This window comes from Pseudophryne corroboree, chromosome 3, assembly GCF_028390025.1.
Source record: "Pseudophryne corroboree isolate aPseCor3 chromosome 3, aPseCor3.hap2, whole genome shotgun sequence".
Classification (NCBI taxonomy): Eukaryota; Metazoa; Chordata; class Amphibia; order Anura; family Myobatrachidae; genus Pseudophryne; species Pseudophryne corroboree.
This window is the reverse complement of record NC_086446.1, coordinates 585918121-585942241: the sequence shown is the minus strand read 5'-3', so window position 1 is coordinate 585942241 and position 24121 is coordinate 585918121. Positions and strand designations below refer to the sequence as shown.

At 44.4% G+C, this 24121-nt stretch overlaps 1 protein-coding gene across 4 annotated transcripts in view; it reads left to right on the top strand.

Annotated features, from left to right (window-relative positions):
* ADAMTS14 (ADAM metallopeptidase with thrombospondin type 1 motif 14) overlaps positions 1 to 24121 on the top strand; it is a 363846-nt gene that overhangs the window by 182916 nt on the left and 156809 nt on the right. For all 4 annotated transcript variants that reach the window (XM_063961436.1, XM_063961435.1, XM_063961437.1 and 1 more), the window contains exons 8-11: positions 6055 to 6198; positions 11867 to 11999; positions 13558 to 13671; positions 18239 to 18387. In XM_063961436.1, the coding sequence (XP_063817506.1) occupies positions 6055 to 6198; positions 11867 to 11999; positions 13558 to 13671; positions 18239 to 18387 (540 nt within the window). The remainder of the gene's footprint in view (positions 1 to 6054; positions 6199 to 11866; positions 12000 to 13557; positions 13672 to 18238; positions 18388 to 24121) is intronic.

Here is a 24121-nt window from a genome sequence, read left to right as displayed (position 1 = left end):
CTATTCGCAATTTTGCGAATCTTTCGTTCGCAATTCTGCTAAGCTAAGATTCACTCCCAGAGGGCGGCGGCTTAGCGTGTGCACTGCTGCGAAAAGCGGCTAGCGAGCGAATAACTCGTAATGAGGGCCTTAGTTTGGTTATCTGTCTCTTTGATAATACAAACAAGTATGTTTGAAAAGGAAAAAACTGGGAATGCTGAATGTCAAATAGGGCCATCTGCTATTGGAATAATGCCTGCTTCTATTATTCAGTTTACAGTTCTCTAGCACCAGAGTAGCAGTCTCATTAACCATATAGTGACTGCTCTGGACCACAGCTACAAAGCACCAAATCAGTATGTGCACCTAGGGGGTAATTCCAAGTTGATCGCAGCAGGAATTCTGTTAGCAACTGGGCAAAACCATGGCCCTCATTCCGAGTTGTTCGCTCAGTAAATTTTTTCGCATCGCAGCGATTTTCCGCTTAGTGCGCATGCGCAATGTCCGCAGTGCGACTGCGCCAAGTAAATTTGCTATGCAGTTAGGAATTTTACTCACGGTTTTTTCTTCGTTCTGGTGATCGTAATGTGATTGACAGGAAGTGGGTGTTTCTGGGCGGAAACTGGCCGTTTTATGGGAGTGTGTGAAAAAACGCTACCGTTTCTGGGAAAAACGCGGGAGTGGCTGGAGAAACGGAGGAGTGTCTGGGCGAACGCTGGGTGTGTTTGTGACGTCAAACCAGGAACGACAAGCACTGAACTGATCGCAGATGCCGAGTAAGTTTGAAGCTACTCAGAAACTGCTAAGAGGTGTGTAATCGCAATTTTGAGAATCTTTCGTTCGCAATTTTAAGAAGCTAAGATTCACTCCCAGTAGGCGGCGGCTTAGCGTGTGTAAAGCTGCTAAAAGCAGCTTGCGAGCGAACAACTCGGAATGAGGGCCCATGTGCACTGCAGGGGCGGCAGATATAACATGTGCAGAGAGAGTTAGATTTGGGTGTGGTGTGTTCAATCTGCAATCTAATTTGCAGTGTAAAAATAAAGCAGCCAGTATTACCCAGCACAGAAATAAAATAACCCACCCAAATCTAACTCTCTCTGCAAATGTTATATCTGCCACACCTGCAGTGCACATGGTTTTGCCCAACTGCTCAAAAATTTCCTGTTGCGATCAACTTGGAATTACCCCCCTAGATCTGTGCCACATTGCACAGGTATAAGGAGCACATTTGCAGAGGAGCAGAATTTTGTACCGGCCATGGTGAAGTTTTAGTGGAGAAAGGGCGTATGGCGCTTCTTTTAATGTACATTGTAGGCAGTGGTAGGACTTGTGACTGGTGGGCCTATGTGTAACAATATAATTTGGGTCCCCCTCCTCAACCCCAACCCAAGTTTATAATATGCCAAACGGCAGTGGGTGACAGGGAGAGGCAGAAGGTGGCAGCATGAGGGGAGGCAGAGGTTGACATAGAGAGGCAGATGGTGACAACGGAAGACAAGGGGATGCAGAGGGTGACAGCGGAAGGCAAGGAGAGGCAATGAGTGACAGGGAGAGACAGTGGGTGACAGGGGTACATGCATAATATTCTGTGCGGTGCCGGTGCAGAGATCAGGGGGCATGTACCTTGGTGGGGGCAGGAACAGAGCGGCCTCTGCTCCGTCTTTTGCTTTCCTCAATTTGGCACTCGGAAAGACAGACTTTGGCAGTGCCATTTACACCAATTGTGAGCTGCCTTTAGTTTACAGACAGCAGTGAATCAGACATAACGTATTGCTGTCTGTTAATTAGAGGCAGTCAGTGGCTGTGATCATCAGCGCTGATAGATAGCAGGACTCATCTATCAGTCTGGTACACACATGGTCAACCCCGCCTCCCTAACGTAAGGGGAAAGTCCATCAGACAGTGGGGCCCACCCTGCTCTCTGCCAGGGCCATTCATCCAACATTGCTCAAAATGGTCTACTGGGGGGCCAGGGGATAACTCATTGCTAGTCTGGGCAGCATTGGGCCCTTAGTCCTCAGGGGCCCTAGTGCGATGCACCTGTTGCACCAGTGGTAGTTCCACCTCTTATTGTAGGGATATGTGCATCTAGTTTTACAGAGTAATGCGAAAACCAAATTAAATTCAGCATAATGGTATTATTACAGTGAGACGGAGGGGTCACATTTTCAGGGTGTTCTATGCTGTGCAGAGGGGCAACACCATTTCCAGTATTCCAGTCTTATCTTATAATGCTTATTGAGAGCATTTTGTGCCTTCTTGTTGTACTTTGGCAAAGCAGCGTCTAGGTGCACTTTGTCCACTGTAAGCTAAATTCACAATAGGTTCCACACATAATAAGGACAGTTCCAGTTTCCCCTCACTCTTATCATTCATTTATACCTTGAATGAAGCTTAAAATAACAATTTTTTTTATCAGAAAAATGTAACTATTATTTAATTAAAGGGTGGATGTGAAACTGGGGTAGAAGACTTTAAATAGCATTTACGTTTTATCACAGTACGGCCCTTCATAAAAACAATTTTCACCTCTTTGTACACCTAGGTGCTCTGCTAGTATACAGAGGCATCTTCAAAGAATGGAGATTAGAAATTTGCATGTGCACGCATAACTGCAGATTTATTTATTACGTTTGATCCAAGTTTTTTTCAACTCTTCAGTTAATGGGGGTCATTCCGAGTTGATCGCTCGCTAGCAGTTTTCAGCAGCCGTGCAAATGCATTGTTGCCGCCCACCGGGGAGTGTATTTTCGCTTTGCAGAAGTGCGAACGCTTGTGCAGCAGAGCGCCTGCAAAATCTTTTTGTGCAAAGCAAGACCAGCCCTGTAGTTACTCTTCGTATTCGGACCGCTATTGTTCAACATTTTCATTAACGACCTAACAGAAGGTCTAGAGAGCATGGTGTCAATTTTTGCAGATGATACCAACTTGTGTAAGGCTATAAAAACGGAGGAGGATGCGGAGTCTCTTCAGAATGACTAATACCCCTTTTCCACTAGCTCTAAAAACACGGGTAAATGCGCGGGGGCGCGCATTTACCCGTGTTTTTTCCTAATGGAAACGGCCCCCCCTGCAAATTCCTGGATCAAGTGATCCGGGAATCCTACCCGGATAGCTTGCCGGGTTGAACACGTGTTCAACCCGGTAAGCTGTATAGTGTAAACGGAAGCCGTGTCGAGGCGACACGGCTCACGTTCACAGTGATGGAAGGGCGGCGCTGGGAGATCATGTGATCTCCCAGCGCTGCCCCTGCCACGTCAGCAGCAGCGTCACCAACCCGGCAATATGCCGGGTTGGTGGAGCTAGTGTAGAAGGGGGCTGTAGCACGGGTCGCAGCCATGTCAGGCTCCCGGCTGCGACCCGTTCTACAAGTGGAAAAGGGGTATTAGTTAAATTAGAAGCATTTGCAGCCAAATGGAGAATGCGCTTCAATACAGACAAGTGTAAGGTAATGCACTGTGGTAGCAAGAACAAAAATAACACCTACATACTGAATGGGGTAAAATTAGGGGATACTGTACTGGAAAAGGACTTAGGTGTTCACATAGATAGCAAACTAAGCAGTAGTACCCAAAGTAGGATTGCAGCAAAGAAGGCTAATAAGACATTAGCATGCATAAAACGGGGAATTGATGCAAGGGATGAGGGTGTTATACTCCCGTTCTATAAATCACTAGTGAGGCCATACCTTGAATACTGTGTACAATTCTAGGCACCATACTACAAAAAGGATATCCTGGAGCTAGAAAAGGTTCAGAGGCGGGCGACCAAACTAATTAAGGGCATGGAGACGCTGGAATATGAGGAAAGGCTTGCAAGACTAGGCATGTTTACACTGGAAAAGAGGAGACTAAGAGGAGACATGATCAACATTTACAAATATATAAGGGGACAATACACAGAGCTTGCGCGGGACCTGTTTTTGGTTAGATCAACACAGAGGAGTCGTGGACACTCGCTCAGGTTAGAGGAGATTCCGCACAATATGGCATTAAGGCTTTTTCATGGTAAGGACAATACGTGTTAAGGGGGGTACTCACGGAGCGATCACTGCTTGAAATCTAAGCAATCTGACTAGATTGCTTAGATTTTAAGCACGATCGCTCCGTGTGTAGCCCCCTCAGCGATAGCGATGCGCAGCCCCGCGCATCGCTATCGCTGCTGCTAGATTGGCCTGCATGCAGGCCAATCTAGTGGGTCGCTCACTTCACCCGCTGGGTGAAGTGAGCGGCCCCCCCGCCTCCCCCCGCACGCTCAGCACAGATCGCGCTGTGCTGAGCGCCGGGAGAGATGTGTGCTGAGCGGTTCGTTCAGCACACATCTCTCTGACATCGGCCAGTGAGTACTGGCCTTTAGGAATTCCCTGCCTGAGGGAGTTGTAATGGAGGACTCAGTCAACACCTTTAAGAATGGGTTAGATAAATTCCTAATGGATAAGGATATCCAGGGTTATGATGCATAGTCACGCACTATAGTTACTATAAAAAGAGGGATAAAACGCAACGGCTGACATCAGCATCAGTCAAAATTTTAGACCAAATAATCCTGCATAGGTGGCCACAAATAGGTTGAACTCGATTGACAATTGTCTTTTTTCAACCTTAGATACTATGTTACTATGTGTGCGTTGATTCTAACGACGGAGGGACGCCTTTTGACGTCACACACGCACCCAGCGAACGCCCAGCCATGCCTGCATTTTTCTAAGCACTCCCTGAAAACGGTCAGTTGCCACCCAGAAGCGCCCACTTCATGACAATCTTCCGGCGTTCGGCCGTGCGACTGGAATGTTCGTTATACTCTGTGCTAACCCACGATGCTCATTGTACCCGTACAATGCGTCTGCGCATTGCGGTGCATATGCATGCACAGAAATACCGATTTTTAGCCTGATCGCTGCTCTGCGAACAACGGCAGCTAGCGATCAACTCGGAATGACCCCCAGTGTATTTGAATTTCTAGACTGTCATTCTTAAGCTTGAGAGAGCGCATACCTTTATTTTAAAATTGTGCGCCATGTTTTTATCTGCACTTGTTGGTCATTTGCTAAAGCTTTCAGGGGCAAATGCAAGATTTCTAGAGGGGGGTTTCCAGATGTTTGACTTTAGTTCGATTGTCGCCAGCCCATGAAGGTTGCATAATTAGCAAAGTGTAGTTTATGTTATACAGTACTTCAAACATATGCAGGCATGATTATCATGGTAAGCCACTTACCAGATTCTCTCTCTGGTGCGATGACTGGGCACTCAGATCCACAGACACACAGCAGATTTATGAAAATCTGTTGCCACTGGGCATGTGCAGCAGCTCCATTCCTCCCTTTATATTTCATGTAGTGGCCGCTGGTCAGGCTGTGGAGAAGATGGATTTCTGGGCGACTGGAAACCCCCTCTGCATTTGCCTATGGCTTTATGCCATGATTTTCACAAAAAAAGCACATTTAGTTTTAGTCTGTATTAAGTTCCTTGAAACTGGTTGAATAAGAACACTTTTCTGGAGCACTCCAACCCCCAGAGAGGAAAAAGAGTCTTTTAAATAGATAAATTAATTATTTAATCAGATCTTTATAACTCCAATCCTCAAGTACCCCAACAAGTGATGTTTTCTGGATTCCTTTAATCAAGCATAGACGAGTTAATCTAATTTGATTGCTCAGAAATGATCTCACCTGTATTTATGAACAGAATTCCTGAAAACATGACCTGTTGTGGTACTTGAGGTTTGAAGTAACAAACCACTGACATACCGTAAATACATAAATCTAGTATCTGCAAAATGAGTCAACAAACATAAATATTACAGTAAGCTGTGATTGTAATAGATAGCTAATGAAAAAACGAACAGTATGGGATAGTACTGTTTACATACTGTAGCTGCATATACAGAGTATACTTCTCAAATCTGCTGTAGAAAAATCCTGTAACTAACATGACCTCTATCTCCATTAAGGTATGCGGAATATTACTTAATGTAGTTTAATGTGACACAGATACCCTTTGACATAGTTTCACTATACAGTTATTATCTAAATAACTTTCATTTGCTATTTACATTATTCCAACATTTATTTTCTAGGCTGGGTATGGAACACGACGGGCAGGGAAACCGTTGTGCTGATGAAACCAGTATGGGTAGTATCATGGCACCACTGGTGCAGGCTGCTTTCCACCGCTACCATTGGTCCAGATGCAGTAAGCAAGAGCTTAATAGATATATACAGTAAGTCGTTACATTTGTATGTGATATTTTACAGGAAAAATAGCCTCATAGAAACTGTCAGGGCAAAGTTATTTTGTTCCTTTAGCTGACGGGGACATAGTTTTGGTTTTGGAAGTGTTGGTATTTCCAAGAGTGTAATCTGAACATCTGCATGTTAAACCTGTGAAAAGTGGATGAGTCATACGCCACAATAAAGGTCTAGACAGCCTTTTGTAGTGTGCTTGTGTTTCTCAGTGCAATCACTAGTTGGGATCTGTCTGTCTCCTTATAATGTACTGTGTATCTGTGGATCTTCCCCTTTGTCTGCTTTAACAATGCTGTGCAGCCTGTTTAATCTATGCAAAAATGTACTAGTAATTGTAGATTTGTGTGACAATGTAAGGAACCATATAACGACATAATGCGTGATGTGCAGTAATGCAATATTCTATGGGGGATGTTAATGCAATGTATTCTACGTATGTGCATAGGTATAGGAACGGAGGATGAATGTGAGAACACAGTGATGCTGCTTTCACATCGCAAAACCTGCTTTTGAAATGGTATTTGAAACGGTTCTTAAAACGGGTCTGAGCAGTTAAACCCCTTTCACATCTCATGTTGTAACCAGTAAATTACCATTTCATTCCCGTTTTGGTACCTTTCACACTGAACCCGTTTCACCCATAGAAAACAGTGGTTGTCATTATAAATGGACTTTTCTGGCCCACACATTATTATTAATCACTAATTAATTCATTATTAATAATTTGGATAGTCGTACGATGGAACCCAGCAGCTTGAAGCATATCTATTTTTATTAGATGGGATTAGGTACTTGGTTTGTCTTTTTTGGAGGCACAAGTATTATTTATATATTTTTTAAAATTATTATTTTTTTTTTAAAGATGGAATGGTTAAAAACACGGAAAAAAATGGCGTGGGGTCCCCCCTCCAAAGCATAACCAGCCTCGGGCTCTTCGAGCTGGTCCTGGTTCTAAAAATGCGGGGGGAAAAATTGACAGGGGATCCCCCGTATTTTTAAAACCAGCACCGGGCTCTGCGCCTGGTGCTGGTGCAAAAAATACGGGGGACAAAACGAGTAGGGGTCCCCCGTATTTTTCACACCAGCATCGGGCTCCACTAGCTGGACAGATAATGCCACAGCCGGGGGTCACTTTTATGCCGTGCCCTGCGGCCGTGGCATTAAATATCCAACTAGTCACCCCTGGCCGGGGTACCCTGGGGGAGTGGGGACCCCTTCAATCAAGGGGTCCCCCCCCCCCAGCCACCCAAGGGCCAGGGGTGAAGCCCGAGGCTGTCCCCCCCCATCCAATGGGCTGCGGATGGGGGGGCTGATAGCCTTTGTTGTAAATGAAAAGATATTGTTTTTTCCAGTAGTACTACAAGTCCCAGCAAGCCTCCCCCGCAAGCTGGTACTTGGAGAACCACAAGTACCAGCATGCGGGTGAAAAACTGGCCCGCTGGTACCTGTAGTTCTAATGGAAAAAAAATACCCAAATAAAAACAGGACACAGACACCGTCGACAGTAAAACTTTATTACACACTGCCGACACACACATACTTACCTATGTTCACACGCCGACATCGGTCCTCTTCTCCATGTAGAATCCAGGGGTACCTGAAAATATAAAAGTTCAATATACTCACCTCAGCCATGGTCCAGAGATAAATCCACGCACTTGGCAAAAAAAGAAAACGAACACCCGGACCTGCGGACCGAAAGGGGTCCCATGCTAACATATGAGACCCCTCTCCCCGAATGCCGGGACATCACGTGACTCCTGTCACTGAAGTCCCTTCAGCCAATCAGGAAGCGCTACTTCCGTGGCGCTCACCTGATTGGCTGTGCACTGTCTGAGCTGTCAGACAGCGCATCGCAAAGCCGCTCCATTACTTTCAATGGTGGGAAGTTTGCGGCTAGCGGTGGGGTCACCCGCCGGTCAGCGGCTGACCGGCGGGTGACCCCACCGCTAGCCGCAAACTTCCCACCATTGAAAGTAATGGAGCGGCTTTGCGATGCGCTGTCTGACAGCTCAGACAGTGCACAGCCAATCAGGTGAGCGCCACGGAAGTAGCGCTTCCTGATTGGCTGAAGGGACTACAGTGACAGGAGTCACGTGATGTCCCGGCATTCGGGGAGAGGGGTCTCATATGTTAGCATGGGACCCCTTTCGGTCCGCAGGTCCGGGTGTTCGTTTTCTTTTTTTGCCAAGTGCGTGGATTTATCTCTGGACCATGGCTGAGGTGAGTATATTGAACTTTTATATTTTCAGGTACCCCTGGATTCTACATGGAGAAGAGGACCGATGTCGGCGTGTGAACATAGGTAAGTATGTGTGTGTCGGCAGTGTGTAATAAAGTTTTACTGTCGACGGTGTCTGTGTCCTGTTTTTATTTGGGTATTTTTTTTCCATTAGAACTACAGGTACCAGCGGGCCAGTTTTTCTCCCGCATGCTGGTACTTGTGGTTCTCCAAGTACCAGCTTGCGGGGGAGGCTTGCTGGGACTTGTAGTACTACTGGAAAAAACAATATCTTTTCATTTACAACAAAGGCTATCAGCCCCCCCATCCGCAGCCCATTGGATGGGGGGGACAGCCTCGGGCTTCACCCCTGGCCCTTGGGTGGCTGGGGGGGGGGACCCCTTGATTGAAGGGGTCCCCACTCCCCCAGGGTACCCCGGCCAGGGGTGACTAGTTGGATATTTAATGCCACGGCCGCAGGGCACGGCATAAAAGTGACCCCCGGCTGTGGCATTATCTGTCCAGCTAGTGGAGCCCGATGCTGGTGTGAAAAATACGGGGGACCCCTACTCGTTTTGTCCCCCGTATTTTTTGCACCAGCACCAGGCGCAGAGCCCGGTGCTGGTTTTAAAAATACGGGGGATCCCCTGTCAATTTTTCCCCCGCATTTTTAGAACCAGGACCAGCTCGAAGAGCCCGAGGCTGGTTATGCTTTGGAGGGGGGACCCCACGCCATTTTTTTCCGTGTTTTTCACATTTAAACGTTTATAAAGCCACTCTCTCATGTGTCTCCTGTGTTTTCCAAGCTGTTTCCTGGTTGTGGCTGGTGACATCACACATGGAGACAGCCTATCACCTTCTGGGGCTTGCAAATACCGTTTCAGACCCTTTCACACTGCACAGTGAAATGGGACTGAAACGGGTAGGACCCTGCTTTTTTACCGTTTCAAAATACCGGTATTTTGAAAACGGTAAATTGAAGGGGACCCTTTCACATCGCAGCTTGACCCGTTTAGGAAGCCAGTTAAAACGGCAAAATACCGGGTATAAGCTGCGGTGTGAAAGGGGTATGAGTGTTATTACATAGCGGTCTCCAAACTGTACACGCAATTATGATGTCATTAGATACCACTTATTTGAATGTCTGGCTCACACCGCCCATTTCATGGTCAGAGAGCGATAAGATGTGATCACAATGTGGTACAGTGTCAGAGTAATAGAGAGTTACCCGAATTTCTCAGAATAAAAACTGGAAAGTTTTAATATTTGTCTTATAACATCAAATTTGGGGCACAACCCCAACACCACAGAAAAACATAAAATAAAACAAATGTTTAGTAATACTGTAGTACAAATATACTCTTTCTAAATATAGTATATTAACCCCTGTGATATAGTCTTTTTTTCACAAAAGTTCTCGTGTTTTTACAGTATGTGCACAAAATCCATTATCCATTATTCCCTCTATGGGGCAATTTCATTGTTTATGCGTGCCCAATCTCCTGTCTAAAATTTCTAAAGATAGAAGGATGCTACTCAATGGTTCTTTTTATTAGTTGAATTCCCCCCAAAGGTTATGTAAGGAAAAGATCTATCCAGGCGCAAGTTTGCACAACCTGTTATAGATTGGGTGCTGGTAAGCAGGAACATGCAAAAAGTGACCCTTTTGGGCACCCAGCAATGAGGTCATGGGTTTCATTCCTACCATGGCCCTAAATGTGTGGAGTTTGTATATACTCCCCGTGTTTGTGTGCTTTTCCCCCTGGTGCTCTGTTTCCTCCCACAATCAAAACATTTACTGGTAGGTTAATCGCATACTGACAGAAACTTAACCCTAGCGTGTGCATGTATAGTGTCAAATTCTATATTTCTGTGCAAGCATTTTGACAAATTCCATGCAATTCTGGAATTGAGGGGTCTGGTCACAAAGGGCATGTGTTCAGTCCAAACATTTCATTCTGCCTCCTGAAAAGCCTTGCCTTGTCAAATTCAAATATTGGATTTTTGTTGTGTACTCTAATCTGCTCAATTGCTTGTACACAATAAGTACACTCATAGGGGGTAATTCCAAGTTGATCGCAGCAGGCTTTTTTTTTTAGCAGTTTGGCAAAACCATGTGCACTGCAGGGGAGGCAGATATAACATGTGTAGAGAGAGATAGATTTGGGTGGGGTGTGTTCAATCTGCAATCTAATTTGCAGTGTAAAAATAAAGCATCCAGTATTTACCCTGCACAGAAACAAAATAACCCACCCACATCTAACTCTCTCTGCACATGTTATATCTGCCTCCCCTGCAGTGCACATGGTTTTGCCCAACTGCTAAAAAAAAGCCTGCTGCGATCAACTTGGAATTACCCCCCCATAGCACTCTTCCCTATGTCAGTTGTTGCAACAATTTGATAATAAGCATATGCCAAGTTTACTCATACACATGGTTGGACTAAAGGTGCATATAATCTGGGCATTTTTGCCCAATGTGTATACAGAGAGATGATGTGAAGAACATCGCTAGCCGGTTAATCCCACAGTGCATACACACTGAGCAATTTTCACCCAGCCCAGCGATTTTCACTGGGGTGAACCACTTTCAACAGTAAGAGACTGTGGAAAGTGGTTCACTCAGCCGGTAAAACAGGGCGACGGACGCCGGCGATGATGTGGATGCACGCATCAGCGCTCATCGCTCATTGGGGGTCATTACGAGTTGATTGCTAGCAGCCGTTGTTCGCTGCGTAGCGATCAGTGAAAAAAATGGCTAATCTGCGCATGTGTATGCACCACAATGTGCACGTGCATCATACGGGTACGAAGTCCTTTGTGGTTTTGCTCTGGTTCTAGCAACGATTCCAATCGCACAGCCGACCACAAGGAGATTGACAGAAAGAGGGCCTTTATGGGTGTCAACTGACCATTTTTTGGGAGTGTTTGGAAAAACGCAGGTGTGTTCGGGCATTTGTGGGCGGGTATCTGACGTCATTACCCTATCACTCATCGCTGCAATCATCGCACAGGATAAGTAACTACAGGGCTGGTCTTGTTTTGCACAAAAAGATTTTGCAGGCGCTCTGCTGCACAGGTGTTCGCACTCCTGCAAAGCGAAAAATATACTCCCCCGTGGACAGCGATAATGCGTTTGCACGGCTGCTAAAAACTGCTAGCGAGCGATCAACTTGGAAAGACCCCCATTGCCCGGCCATACACACTAGGCGATTTTGAGTTCAAAGTAGCTCAAAACATCAAAAGTGAGCTACTTTGAGCTCAAACTCACCTAGTGTGTATGCACCTTAAGACAATGTATTGAACATTCTTATTTCCATTATTTAATCTGATGATTTAAATGTCACCGATCATAATCATTTTGTCAGCAATCAGCAATGATTAATCCATCATCAACTTCCTCTCATCATTTTAATGATTTAGCTCCTATGACTGTCTCCTGGATGACCCCTTTGAACACAAATGGCCAAAACTCCCTGAACTTCCAGGAATCAACTATTCTATGGATGAACAATGCAGATTTGATTTTGGAGTGGGCTACAAAATGTGCACTGCTGTAAGTATCAGCCTAGATACAAGGACTGCATGGCCAATACTTTACATTTCAGGTTCTTATTCTATAGCGGAAGAAAGGTTACATTTATCGTTGTACAGTAAATACCTCTGTTATTTATGGAAACTAATAGGATAGCATGCTTTAATGTGCATCTCGTCTCGCATACAATATATTATATAATTTAATGGAAAATAAAGACTATAATCCATGTGATAGTTAAAACATTATTTTGTATAGTTCACTAATGCATATGTGAGTGGTTCCTAAAACACGGTCCTCAAGGTACCCCAACAGTCCATGTTTTAAGGATATCCATGCTTAGGCATAGGTGACTTAAATAGTACCTCAGTCAGTTTTAGTATACCATCTGTGCACAAGCAGGGATATCCCTAAAACCTGGACTGTTGGGGTGCCCTGAGGACCACATTTGGGAAACACAGGCATATGTCTTCATAAATAACTTGGTATTGTACATTGTGGTGCTCATGTAGAATTGTAGGGTTTTGTTCACCCCCAGTTTTTTCATACTGCATATGCGACTCCCAGCTCTTAGAATACTGTAGATGAGGTATGGTGAGAGCAGACAAAGCTGAGTACAGTAAGAGTGTATTAAGGTTCATTACCGTACACTCGATGCATCATCATGCGGCTAGCAGAGAAACGTGCAGCGGGGAGAAAACCGGTATAGTACCCCACCATCCCTAGGCTGGTAAGCAAGGCTCTGTATTGCTTAATGGGCCAGCAAAAAATGTAGGAGCACACCCCTTGGATAATCAGCCCCGTAAGGATAGCGCTAAGACTATTCCCAACATCCCAGGGCAGTGGGTGTTGGGTTAATTAAGAAAAAATTTAAATATAATTTTTCCCTAGTGAACCACCTGTCACAGGATGCAATGTATTGCTCATCTAGTGTAGTTCCTTGTCAGTGTGTGTGTGTGTGCTGGGGAGGGGGGGAACGACTCCTCTAGGCATTAACGATCATGGCCTTAGCAAAATACTAAAAAAAATTAAAAAAACTTTTTAAATGACGCCCACTACTCTAATGTGTCTCCACCACGAATGAGTTATAAATTGCATGACTAACTACTAGGATCTCTCAACATAATTTTCCATCCAAGATTTGATGATGTGAGATATCTGTTGGCTGAAAAATACAGGTCTGGTATCTCTTATCCAGAATGCTTGGGATATTTTCTGGATAAGAGACTTTCTGTGATGTGGATTATCATACATAAAATGTACTAAAATACATTTGTTAGCCTGTCATCTTTTCAGTGAAACATTTTAAAAGTTCTCTTAGTTGTGTCTATAATTTAAATCGGTCCGCAAAAAAAAAAGAAGACCTTTATGCTTTTAGCAGAGAATTATCTGTATTGAGCATGGTTGTTAGTACAGTATTTTGCATCGTTTGCTAATTTTATCTAGATATAAACAAATATGTTTGCTTACTTTGTAGATGCTTTATCTGGCTTTTGTCCATTCTCCTGAACTCTGAAGCCTGTGCTGATTGTATGCACAGAAAACTCTATAATCATAGCACAATTGTTTGTTTTCACAGTTCAGGACATTTGACCCTTGCAAGCAGTTGTGGTGCAGTCACCCAGATAATCCATATTTCTGTAAAACAAAGAAGGGCCCCCCTCTTGATGGAACTGAATGTTCCCCTGGAAAGGTACATCATTTTGCCATGAGTAAACTTATCATCCTTTCATTTGTTGCTGAATACTAACTCTTTTTGCAGGATACAGATGTGTCCTCATATATCTAGCCTCAATACGCCATGCAGCAGGAGATGCCTTGCGTGAGTCAGCCAGCAACTCCCAGATAGTTCTGCTGACGTTGGGCATCTTTTTTTTTGCCTAAAATGCATGTTATTCGCATTGCTATGTGACTAGGACGCACAAGCAGCTTATGCTAATTAAAATTATATGCAGCATGACTTCCAGGAAAACACTGTGAAGTAGCATTTCATATGCAGATACAGCCGCAGTCACACATAGCCGCAGTCCTATTCGCATACCAATGTGACTTAGATGCTTTTAAATGGAAAAAGTCGCACATACAGACGCTCGGCACTACCGAGTCACAACGTGGCTTGACTAGAAATACTGTTTAATGTGACTGCAGCAAGGATGTAGGAGGACACATCTGTAGTTTTAATATAAACTTCTACACAGATTCATGAATTGCTCGAGTTATTTTAGTGGTACAGGTTGAGTATCCCTTATCCAAAACGCTTGGGACCAGAAGTATTTTGGATATGGGATTTTTCCGTATTTTGGAATAATTGCATACCATAATGAGATAACATGGTGATGGGACAGTGGCGGATCCAGCAGGGGGCGATCTGGGCGATCACCCCCCGTACACATAGCCCCAAGCCCCGCCCACTTACTGGTCCTGATCACAATGTAAGTCGGCATTGTGCGGATCCCGATCTCCGGAGCGCCTTGCAGTGCAGCTAGACTCCTCCCTGCCCCCAGTCACTGGCACCCGCTTCCTCTTCCTGTGCTCTCAGGATGGCGGGGAAAGACGAGGCCCAACCTCCCAGCAACACTGCTCCCGCTGTGTCAGGCTGCTCGGATCCCAGCAGACCGGTATGCGGAGAAGGGATCAGCTTTTCCCTACTCCACCTCTCTCTACATGTCCCTATCCAGATCATTCATTCAAGGCTGCAGTGAGTGACGTCCTGCCACCCAGGTACTGTAATCTCTGCAGGGAGGGGCTGTGGGCACCGAGCGGGGAGATGGGAATCTGTGTCCCAGTACTGCTGCCTCTGTGTACACACAGATAGACACTCCCACTGTCTTCCCCATCACACTGCTGCACCCCCGCTCCCCAGGTCACCCTATCCACCCTGCACATGGTGACCCTGCAACCCCAGTCCCTGCCTGAGGTCCCCCAGCACAGCCCCTCAATCAGGATGATGATTGCTGCATCCCTCTCATTAGTCTCTGGCTGTAGGTGTCTGTGCGGGTGATAAGGAGATGTGGAGGATGTTAATGCATGTACAAAGAGGGGTGAATAACATCACATTAGTGTAGGCAAGGGTTACACTCACAGTGTGTGTGTGTTTGTGTACTGTATATCCATCTATAGGTCTATATCTATTTTTTACTTCATTATTATTATTTGTGTGTGTGTGTGTGTGTGTGTGTGTGTGTGTGTGTGTGTATATATATATATATATATATATATAGATAGATAGATAGATATATAGATATAAAATATATGTATATTGTATATGTAAACAATAAATGATGCACAGTATACTGTACAAGATTTTAATACACTTCCCAGAAGTAATAACAGCTAGCTGCTTATCCATCAGTATACCAATCTATTGATCGGTCAAAAGTGGTCTAGAAACAGTGGAGAAGGGACATGTATATTCTGTTTGTTTGATTTATTTATTTTTAAATATTTGTTGAAAATGGGAGAGGCAGAACTGTAAGTGGGAGGAGTAAGAGTAGAGAGGGGATGAGTCAGTATTAATTCTTAAACCGCCCCCCTTAAAACTAAAGCCTAGATCCGCCACTGTGATGGGACCCAAGTCTAAGCACAGAATGCATTTATGTTACATATACTCCTTATACACACAGCCTGAAGGTCATTGTAGCCAATATTTTTTGTAACTTTGTGCATTAAACAAAGTGTGTCTACATTCACACAATTAATTTATGTTTCATATACACCTTATACACACAGCCTGAAGGTCATTTAATACAATATTTTTAATAACTTTTAGTATTAAACAAAGTTTGTGTACATTGAGCCATCAGAAACAAAGGTTTCACTATCTCACTCTCACTCAAAAAAGTCTGTGTTTCGGAATATTCCGTATTTCGGAATATTTGGATATGGGATACTCAACCTGTATATAATAAACATGTAAAACAGCAATAAACATGTAAACCTTTGTTGTAATATTTAAGAAGCAAAAAGATAATAAAACATAGTGCACATATTCATACACCCAGTGACACTGGGACCTGATTCAAAGCCACATTCAATGACAATGTTGAAGTTGTTGAGTTATGTTTTGCAACTGTGCATGGGCAAAAATGTCTAAAGACTTGTTACACTACGCACATTATTATTATTATTATTATTATTATTTATATATATGGCACCACAAAGGTATCGCAGCACCTAATAAAGTACATAAATAAATGAGCCAAACAGGAAAACAATGATCTACAGTACAAGATAATGTAGGACAAGTACATTGCTCAACCAGGGTACATGACACTGGACATTGTGGCAGAAACTGAGAGTTAGGTGCTGTTGTAGGGAGTATGGTGTAGAAAATAGTCTAACAGAAGGAAAAGCACATGAGGGGAGAGGACCCTGCTTGTTAGAGCATACAGTCTAAAGGGGAGGAGCAGACAGACAGGGGTGACACAGATGGGGTAGATAGTGAGCATGGAACAGAGGGTTAGGATGAGAGACAGCTGGCTTGGATGAAGAAGTGGGTCTTGAGAGCCCTTCTGAAGTTTTGTAGAGAGATGGAGAGTATGATAGGGAGAGGTAGAGAATTCCAGAGGTAGGAAGCACCACGGCCAAATCTTGGAGGCAGGAATGGGAGGAAGTAATTAGTTGGCAGGAGAGACGGCATATATTTGTGGAGCGAAGAGGGTGGGTTGGTGGTTGTGTAATGGGAGATAAGGTTAGGTATGTAAATTGGTGAAGAGTGGGTGAGGGCTTTGTAAGTGAGTGTAAGAAGCTTGAATTGGATTCAGGAGGGGAATGGGAGACAGTGTAAGGCTTGTTAGAGAGGGGAGGTGGACGTAGTACAATTGGAGAGGAAGATTAATCAGGCAGCATCAGCAATGAGGATAGATGGGAATGGAGAGAGTCGTTTGTCAAGGAGGTCAGGTTGGAGATTACAGTAAGTAGTCCAATCTGGAGATGACCTGTGAGTGAATGAAGGTTTTAGAAGCATCTAGTGTGAGAAAGGGTCTGATCTTATATATATTTTTAAAATGGAAATGGCAGGACTGCAAGAAGTTCTGAATGTGTGGCTTGAAGGGGAGGGAGAAATCAAGGATAATTCCAAGACAGCACACTTGGGGGCTAGAGGAGATAATTGTGTCATCAAAAGATAATAAAATTGTGGGAGGTGAGGTTATGCGGGAGGGTGGGAAGATGACCAGTTCAGTTCCAGACATGTTAAATTTAAGATATCGCTGGGACATCCAAGAAGGGATAGCAGAGAGACAGTTGGAGATACGAGTGAGGATAGAGGGGAAGCTGTCACATGAGGAAAGGTAGATTTGAGTATCATCAGCAAAGAGATGATATTGGAAGTCAAAAGAGCTAATGAGCTGACCTAAAGAGGACGTATAGAGACAGAAAAGGAGAGGTCCAAGACCAGAACCTTGGGGGGGACACCTACTTTTAGGGGAAGTGCGGGGGAGGTGGAGTCATGATAGGAGACAGAAAAGGAGCGGTCAGAGAAGTAGGAGGTCAGCCAGGAGAGGGCAGTATCACGAAGACCAATGGAGTGAAGGATTTGCAGGAGGAGAGGGTGGTCCACAGTGTCAAAAGCAACAGAGAGGTAAAGTAAAATAAGCAGAGAGTAGTGTCCCTTGTATTTGGCAGCATGGAGGTCATTGCAGACTTTCATGAGGGCAGTTTCAGTGGAGTGAAGAGGACGGAAGCCAGACTGAAATGGGTCAAGCAGGGAATGGGAGGCAGTTATGCTCAAGGAGTTTGGAGGCAAAAGAGAGGAGAGAGATGGGTTGATAGTTGGAAAGAGTGTTAGGAACAAGGGTAGGTTTTTTTAATAATAGGTGCTGTTGCAGTCAAGACAGACTGTGGCAGAAATGTTGTGGGAAAGTGATGGATGTTCCTGGGAGGTGACTAGAAATGCATGCAAAAAAATGTCCATTCAGTGGGGGTGTTATGGGAGTGTCGCGGGACATGTCATCAGAATTGGCTGCAGGCACAGGAGGCCATAGTCATTTAGGAGAAACTGCACCTTCCATACGGTTGGTGCAATTTTTCATGGTGCCACCAGTGGTGGTGCATAACGTGGCACCATTCGGTATTACAGTGTGCACAGACACTAAAAGTGGGTGTCTCAGTGATTGTTGCGGCATTTGCACAAAGTTGCAGATGGGCGACTGCCAATAGACACTTCTGTGTACAACTCAGAATCAAATGCAAATACAAAACTTTTTTAGGTAAAATCATGAAATATTTATTGTTGGCAGTGTTTTCTATACTATTTTTAGTGGTGCTTTAAAGGCCACTGCATTTGGAAGACACCAGAGCAGATTTACAGTCAGGATGGAGGATGGAGCTCCTGGTCAAGATTTTCATCCTGTTCTCGGACTTGTGGAGGAGGGGTGCGTTCCCGTAGCAGGCAGTGCAGTAACCCACCGTGAGTATATACAGTAATGCATTTACTTCTTGTGGTCATTTATTCTGGTGCATGGAACAGATCCTGTTGTCGACAGTAACCTTGCTCTGTTGAAGCCTACAGTCATCACATTGGATATTGTTGTGCAGATAATATACACAGTCATATTCATGTTCCGTTAGTGTTTATGTTTCTGAATTTGTCTCCATTGTCAGCTAAATGAAAAATGTACAGCTGCATGGGGATATCTATAATCGCAGCAGGATATGCGGTGCACAAGGGCCCACATTGCACACCCTGACCCAATTAACGGTACTTACCTCTCCATCTGTGCCACAGAAATGGGTGCCATTTTCAGAAAATCTACTGAAATCATCAGGAAAATAACGTCAGTGCTATTTTTCCAGAGATCAGCGCATGCCTAGTAGACTCTAGCACAGTGCCAGAGTCTACTCAGGGCATGCACAAGCTGAGGAAGGGGAGGGGGGGTGGGAGGAGGAGGGATGCACAGAGACTGAAAACAAGCTTTCCTCTTTGTTAAACCACCCCCGTAGATCTGTGTATTATTGTTGATGTTTATAACAGCTGTGGCAAAGAGGGTACTTTGCCCTGTTCTGATGCACAGAACAGGACGTACACAGGTAGAGTTAAGAATCCTGCTACTTGCGACAGCAAAGGTAATAGAGCTACACTACATGGGTGTGACTAATTAGTTGTGTGAAGGTATAAAGGTTTGTGGGAACCAGTGGGTGGGTCTACTGACGCCAGTTAGTGGCCGGATGACAGAGAGGGCTGGTTTGGGCTGAGCTCGTGGTCAGTGATGCTTTGTTTGCTAAACAAATGTGATGTGACAACTTTTGTGAGAAATAAAGAAGAATTCTGTCTATAGGCAGGTAACAAAACAAAAAGAGTTTCTGATACAGTTTTTTTAAAGTTTTCTTATATTATTCATGAGGAATAAACTCATATAAAGGAATAAACTAATATATGTCATACCCGCTCAGCATTGGCTCCCTGCACCATACCTTTATACTGGCATGTAAATATATATTTCCCATAGAATATAGAAATCTGGGTACTGAAGCTCAAGAAGGATGGACCCAAACCATTTTACATGTATGAGTCTGGAGGTGGGGGGGGGGGGGGGGGATATAAATAGCATGTATAGCTGATTGTTCCCCTTTTGACATCAGACCGAAGCAGTAGCGGCCCACAAAGTGATGTATTGCTTTGCTTTCAGCATATGTTTATTTGTGCATTGGATGGTAAGATGCTGTGTGTTTCTTCTAGGGGTAACATTTGTCTCGAATCATACCAAGGGCATCTGCACATTATAATCAAGTCCTTGTTTTGTTATGTCACTGTGCCAAGATTTCCAGACTTGAACATTAAGTCACCAAAAGAGGCACAAAGTTTAGACATGAGAAAAGTGTTGACATTTAACTTAGGAAGAGACCGTATTAATCAGCAGGTGCTATAGCAAAACCATTCATATGTGGAAGTTGAAAAACCAGAGCTTCTGTGCTCAACACTTTTGAGCAATCCTTCAAATTCCAGCTCTGCGAAATGTAAGCACGTTATGCTTCTGGTGGATCTTTCTTCTCTTCGCAGCCACATCTGTATGATCTTTTTGTTCTTTCTCCACCGTATTTTCGGATTACATAAACAGAGACTTGGCACAAGCCATATAGCAAAACAATAAATTTTCAGAAGTTTGGATTTATTGAAAGGCAAATGTTAATATAGCTGAAAGCCATCATTTGCTGTTTCAACTGCTTCTACTTTCTCTGATGTTTTTTTTTCTTCTTCTCGTAACCCTTCTCATTTATTCTACTGTACGTCATCACGAGATTTAGTGCTTAGTCTGTAAGACAATTGAGCCCTGAACAAACTTGTGCTCAAGAGTGCCCAGAACATAAGTGAATTTTAAATCAACCACTGAATATGAATGAAGAAGTTAACAAAGGACAAAAAGAAAAATGCCACTGAATGATGTAACAAGCGTATACATTAGTGATACAAATGTTTATGTTATCACCAGTCATCATACATCCCCAGCCACTGTAAAATGAGAACAGTGAATACAGATTCTATGGGGAGGGTAGCGTCTAGTTTCCCTTCGCGGAGAGGACCTTTCTGTGCGGCGCTATGGGAGAGACGTCATGACGTCTCTCCCATAGATCAGAGGAGCGGCACCGGCGGCGGAGACTGAGTGCAGTGGTCGGGAAGCAGGAACGGGGCTGGTAAGTATTTTTTATTTTTTTATTAGGGGCACAGCTACTGGTGGGCACACTAAGGGGAGCACAACTACTGGGACCACAACTAATGGGGGCACAGCTGCAGGGGGTACAACAGCTGCAGGGGCACAACTACTGCAGGGGGAACAACTACTGCAGGGGGCACAACAGCTGCAGGGGGCACGACTACTGCAGGGGGCACAGCTTCTACAGGGGGCACAGCTGTACAGGGGGTAAAACTACAGGGAGCAAAACTGACCACGCCCCTTTCCCATGAAGCCACGCCCCCATTTTAATGCAAGCCTGTGGCACGCACTACACCTGTATCACCGTTCGGGGGGGGGGGGGGGGGATGGGTAGAGGCGCTGAAGGAAACTTTTGCCCTGGGCGCCACAAGGTCTAGAACCGGCCCTGATACCAGGTTTAGCCACGAAAAACAGCTTAACCTGAAGTGCCGGGAGTGACTTGAAAAGTGCAGTTTGGGCACCCAAACAGGTTTTGCCACCTCCAGGTGCTGCGAGCGGAAATGGCAGCACTGACAGCTCTTCATGCCCAAACAGAAAAACAATTGAATTGCTCCATTGGGCGCCATCTAGTGTCTGCCGGCGGGATTAACAAGTGAATTCCCTACTAAATGCCTGATGAAGAAATAGCCTGTTCCAAACAGCCTTATATAGTCATAAATAATAGGGATAAGTACTCTAGATCATAGGTTCTCAAGCTTAATCCTCAGGACCCAAGCAGCTCACATTTTCCAGGTCATCTAGCAGATCCACAGGTGTATTACTCACTGACACTTGTCACATTTTAAAAGATCCAAGGTAGAGTTGGGATCCGGATGATAGGTCAACAGTAATTAGATCGTCAGTCAGCGGCTCGACTCCACATGGTCGACATACATTAGGTCGACAGGTACAAAAGGTTGACATGGCCGAAAAGGTTGACATGTAAAATGTTGACAGAGCTTAAGGTTGACTGGTACAAAAGGTCTACAGGTTCAAATACTCAATATGACAATGGCTGACACACATATGGTCAACACAATTTTTTTTTATCATTCTCCATCCATGTGGCGTATGATTGTGAATAGAAACCTGCTTGAAGTGTGGTGAGCAAAGCGGTACACTAACTGGGGACACATTAACATACAAAATGTAAAAAAAACACACAACTTGTGTCGACATTTTTTGTGTCAAGTAGTTCCATGCCAACCTTTTGTACCTGGCGACCTTTTGTACTGTCTACCTTTTACATGTTGACCTATTGACCCTGTCGACCTGTTGTATGTTGCGCTGTTGACTATCAACCTAATTCTGCTTGGCCCAATGATCCACACCCAGTAGAGCTAATTGTTTCACTTGTAATTCTATGAGGAGACCTGGAAAACACAAATTGTTCAGGGTCCTGAGGCCTGAGTTTGAGAACCTACTGTATGCTAGAGATCAGTGTTTCTGAAATCTGATTCTCATTTACTGCTAACAGTACATGTTTTCCAGGTCTTCTCGCAGAATTGCAATCGAAACAATTAGGGCCACCTGTGGATCTCTCAAAATGTGTCAGTCAGTAATGAAAACACCTATGAACCAGCTTGGACATATAGGAAACAGGCCCTTGTGTTAGACCCTAATAGGCCCTACACACTGGGCGATATCACTCAAAGATATGAACGATCTTGTTCATTAATGAACGAGATACCATTCATATCTTTGAGTGTGGAGGCACCAGCGATGAACGATGCGCGGCCCCACGCTCGTTCATCGCTGGTGGCCCGTCGGCTGTGCATGCAGGACAATATGGACGATCTCGTCCATATTTGCCTGCACTTCTATGGAGCCATGTGACAGGGAAAGTGAAGTAATTTCACTCCCCCCGTCACTGCCCCCCCCCCCCGCGCCGCCGGGTCCCTCGTCGGCCATATCTGCCGTCGGGCAGCTCGGCGGCGGATCTTTAAATGTGTAGGGCCCATTAGGATAGGAATTGAGAAACACAGCTCTAGACAGTATAGTAAACATATAAGTTACATTTGGCACCAGTTTGTTACATTTGTTTTTGCTTTTTTATTAGTTTTAGCCTCATATGCAGGTGTGCCAATAAGGCAGCTGATACCCGTTGTTGCCCATATGCTGGAGAGCAGAACTAGTTCAAAGTAAACCAAATGTAACAATCTAATGTTAAGTGTTAGTCACATACACACTATACTGCCTGGCCTCTCAGATCTTAACGCAATAGAGACTCTTCATCTCAAAAGTGTATTAAATCATTTTTAAAAATCCATATATATGGCACTTGAAAAATGCAAACATCATCATGTCTGATAATAGGTTACAACATACAGTACACTAGAAGCAGGTACCATTAAACTTGATAATCTGGATATCCAAACATTAAAGTGCCTGTTGGTTTGACGTTGTGCCTATTCAGAATTGCTCGCAAGTCAGTCACAGTGTGTGCGCATAAATAAATGCTGATATTTGCCTGTATGCGGCTGTACTACCCCCATCCGTCCACTTGTAAAAGTAGTTGTCACCACTATCACTGTGCAGTTGCACCAGCCCTATTTATGGTGCAAGAGATCTAACTGAAATCAGGATAAGTGTTGCGGTTTTGGGTGTCAGGGGGAGTGCCAACGAGTGGTGTAGCCAGCTTTCGACTTTACCCAGGGCCTACAATGCTGTTAAGACGCCACAGGACACAAGCAATGTCATGTCACAGGCTCAGGGGGTCTGCCGAGACTGCCCTTTGTCCATGCAGCCTGTCTGCTTGCTGATTGATGGAAAAAGATTGTCTGCTGCAGTAGATGGGCTGCAGGAGCCAATCAGAATTAGTCTTTCCACCATCAGAACAAAACAATTGATGGTAGGGAAACATTGGATCCTCACCATTGCAGGGTTAACCGGCAGACTCCGGTACAGATGGATCCTCGATAGTTCAGATGAAACATCTTTCAGTTCCAATCCCTACTGGGGGGATTGGTAGTTCCTGCAATTTAGGGTGGCGGTGGCAATAGCTGAGTTCCCACGAGGCAGGAGGGGTGCATTGTCAACAGGAGCAGACTTTGGAGGAAATGAGGCTATGTCTAGCAGGCAGTCAGTGAGAATAGTCGGGATGGAGAGGACGGGACCTCCCTGAAGCTATCTACTGAGTCTGTGCTAAATGGACAATGGCATATATTATTGCATTATATTATAGATGTCCAAATCTGCTCTACAAATGGAAGCTGCTAGATGCTTTTAATGATAAATCTTAATAAATAGAATAAATACATAGTGCTGAGAGTGATAGTAATATTAATTTGAAAGTGATAGTAATATCTCTAATTTCAAATATATAGTAAGACTTTCTAAAAAACATGACATCTCCTAGTAAAGCAATATAAATAAAATCACATAAATCAGTGAATGCTTTACTATTCTACCATAATAAATCATTTAAATATAAAATTGTCTCATGTTATACCTGTCAATAAATACATTTGCAGTCCATAAAGCTGAGGGATCCCAACAGCAATGAACAATGTG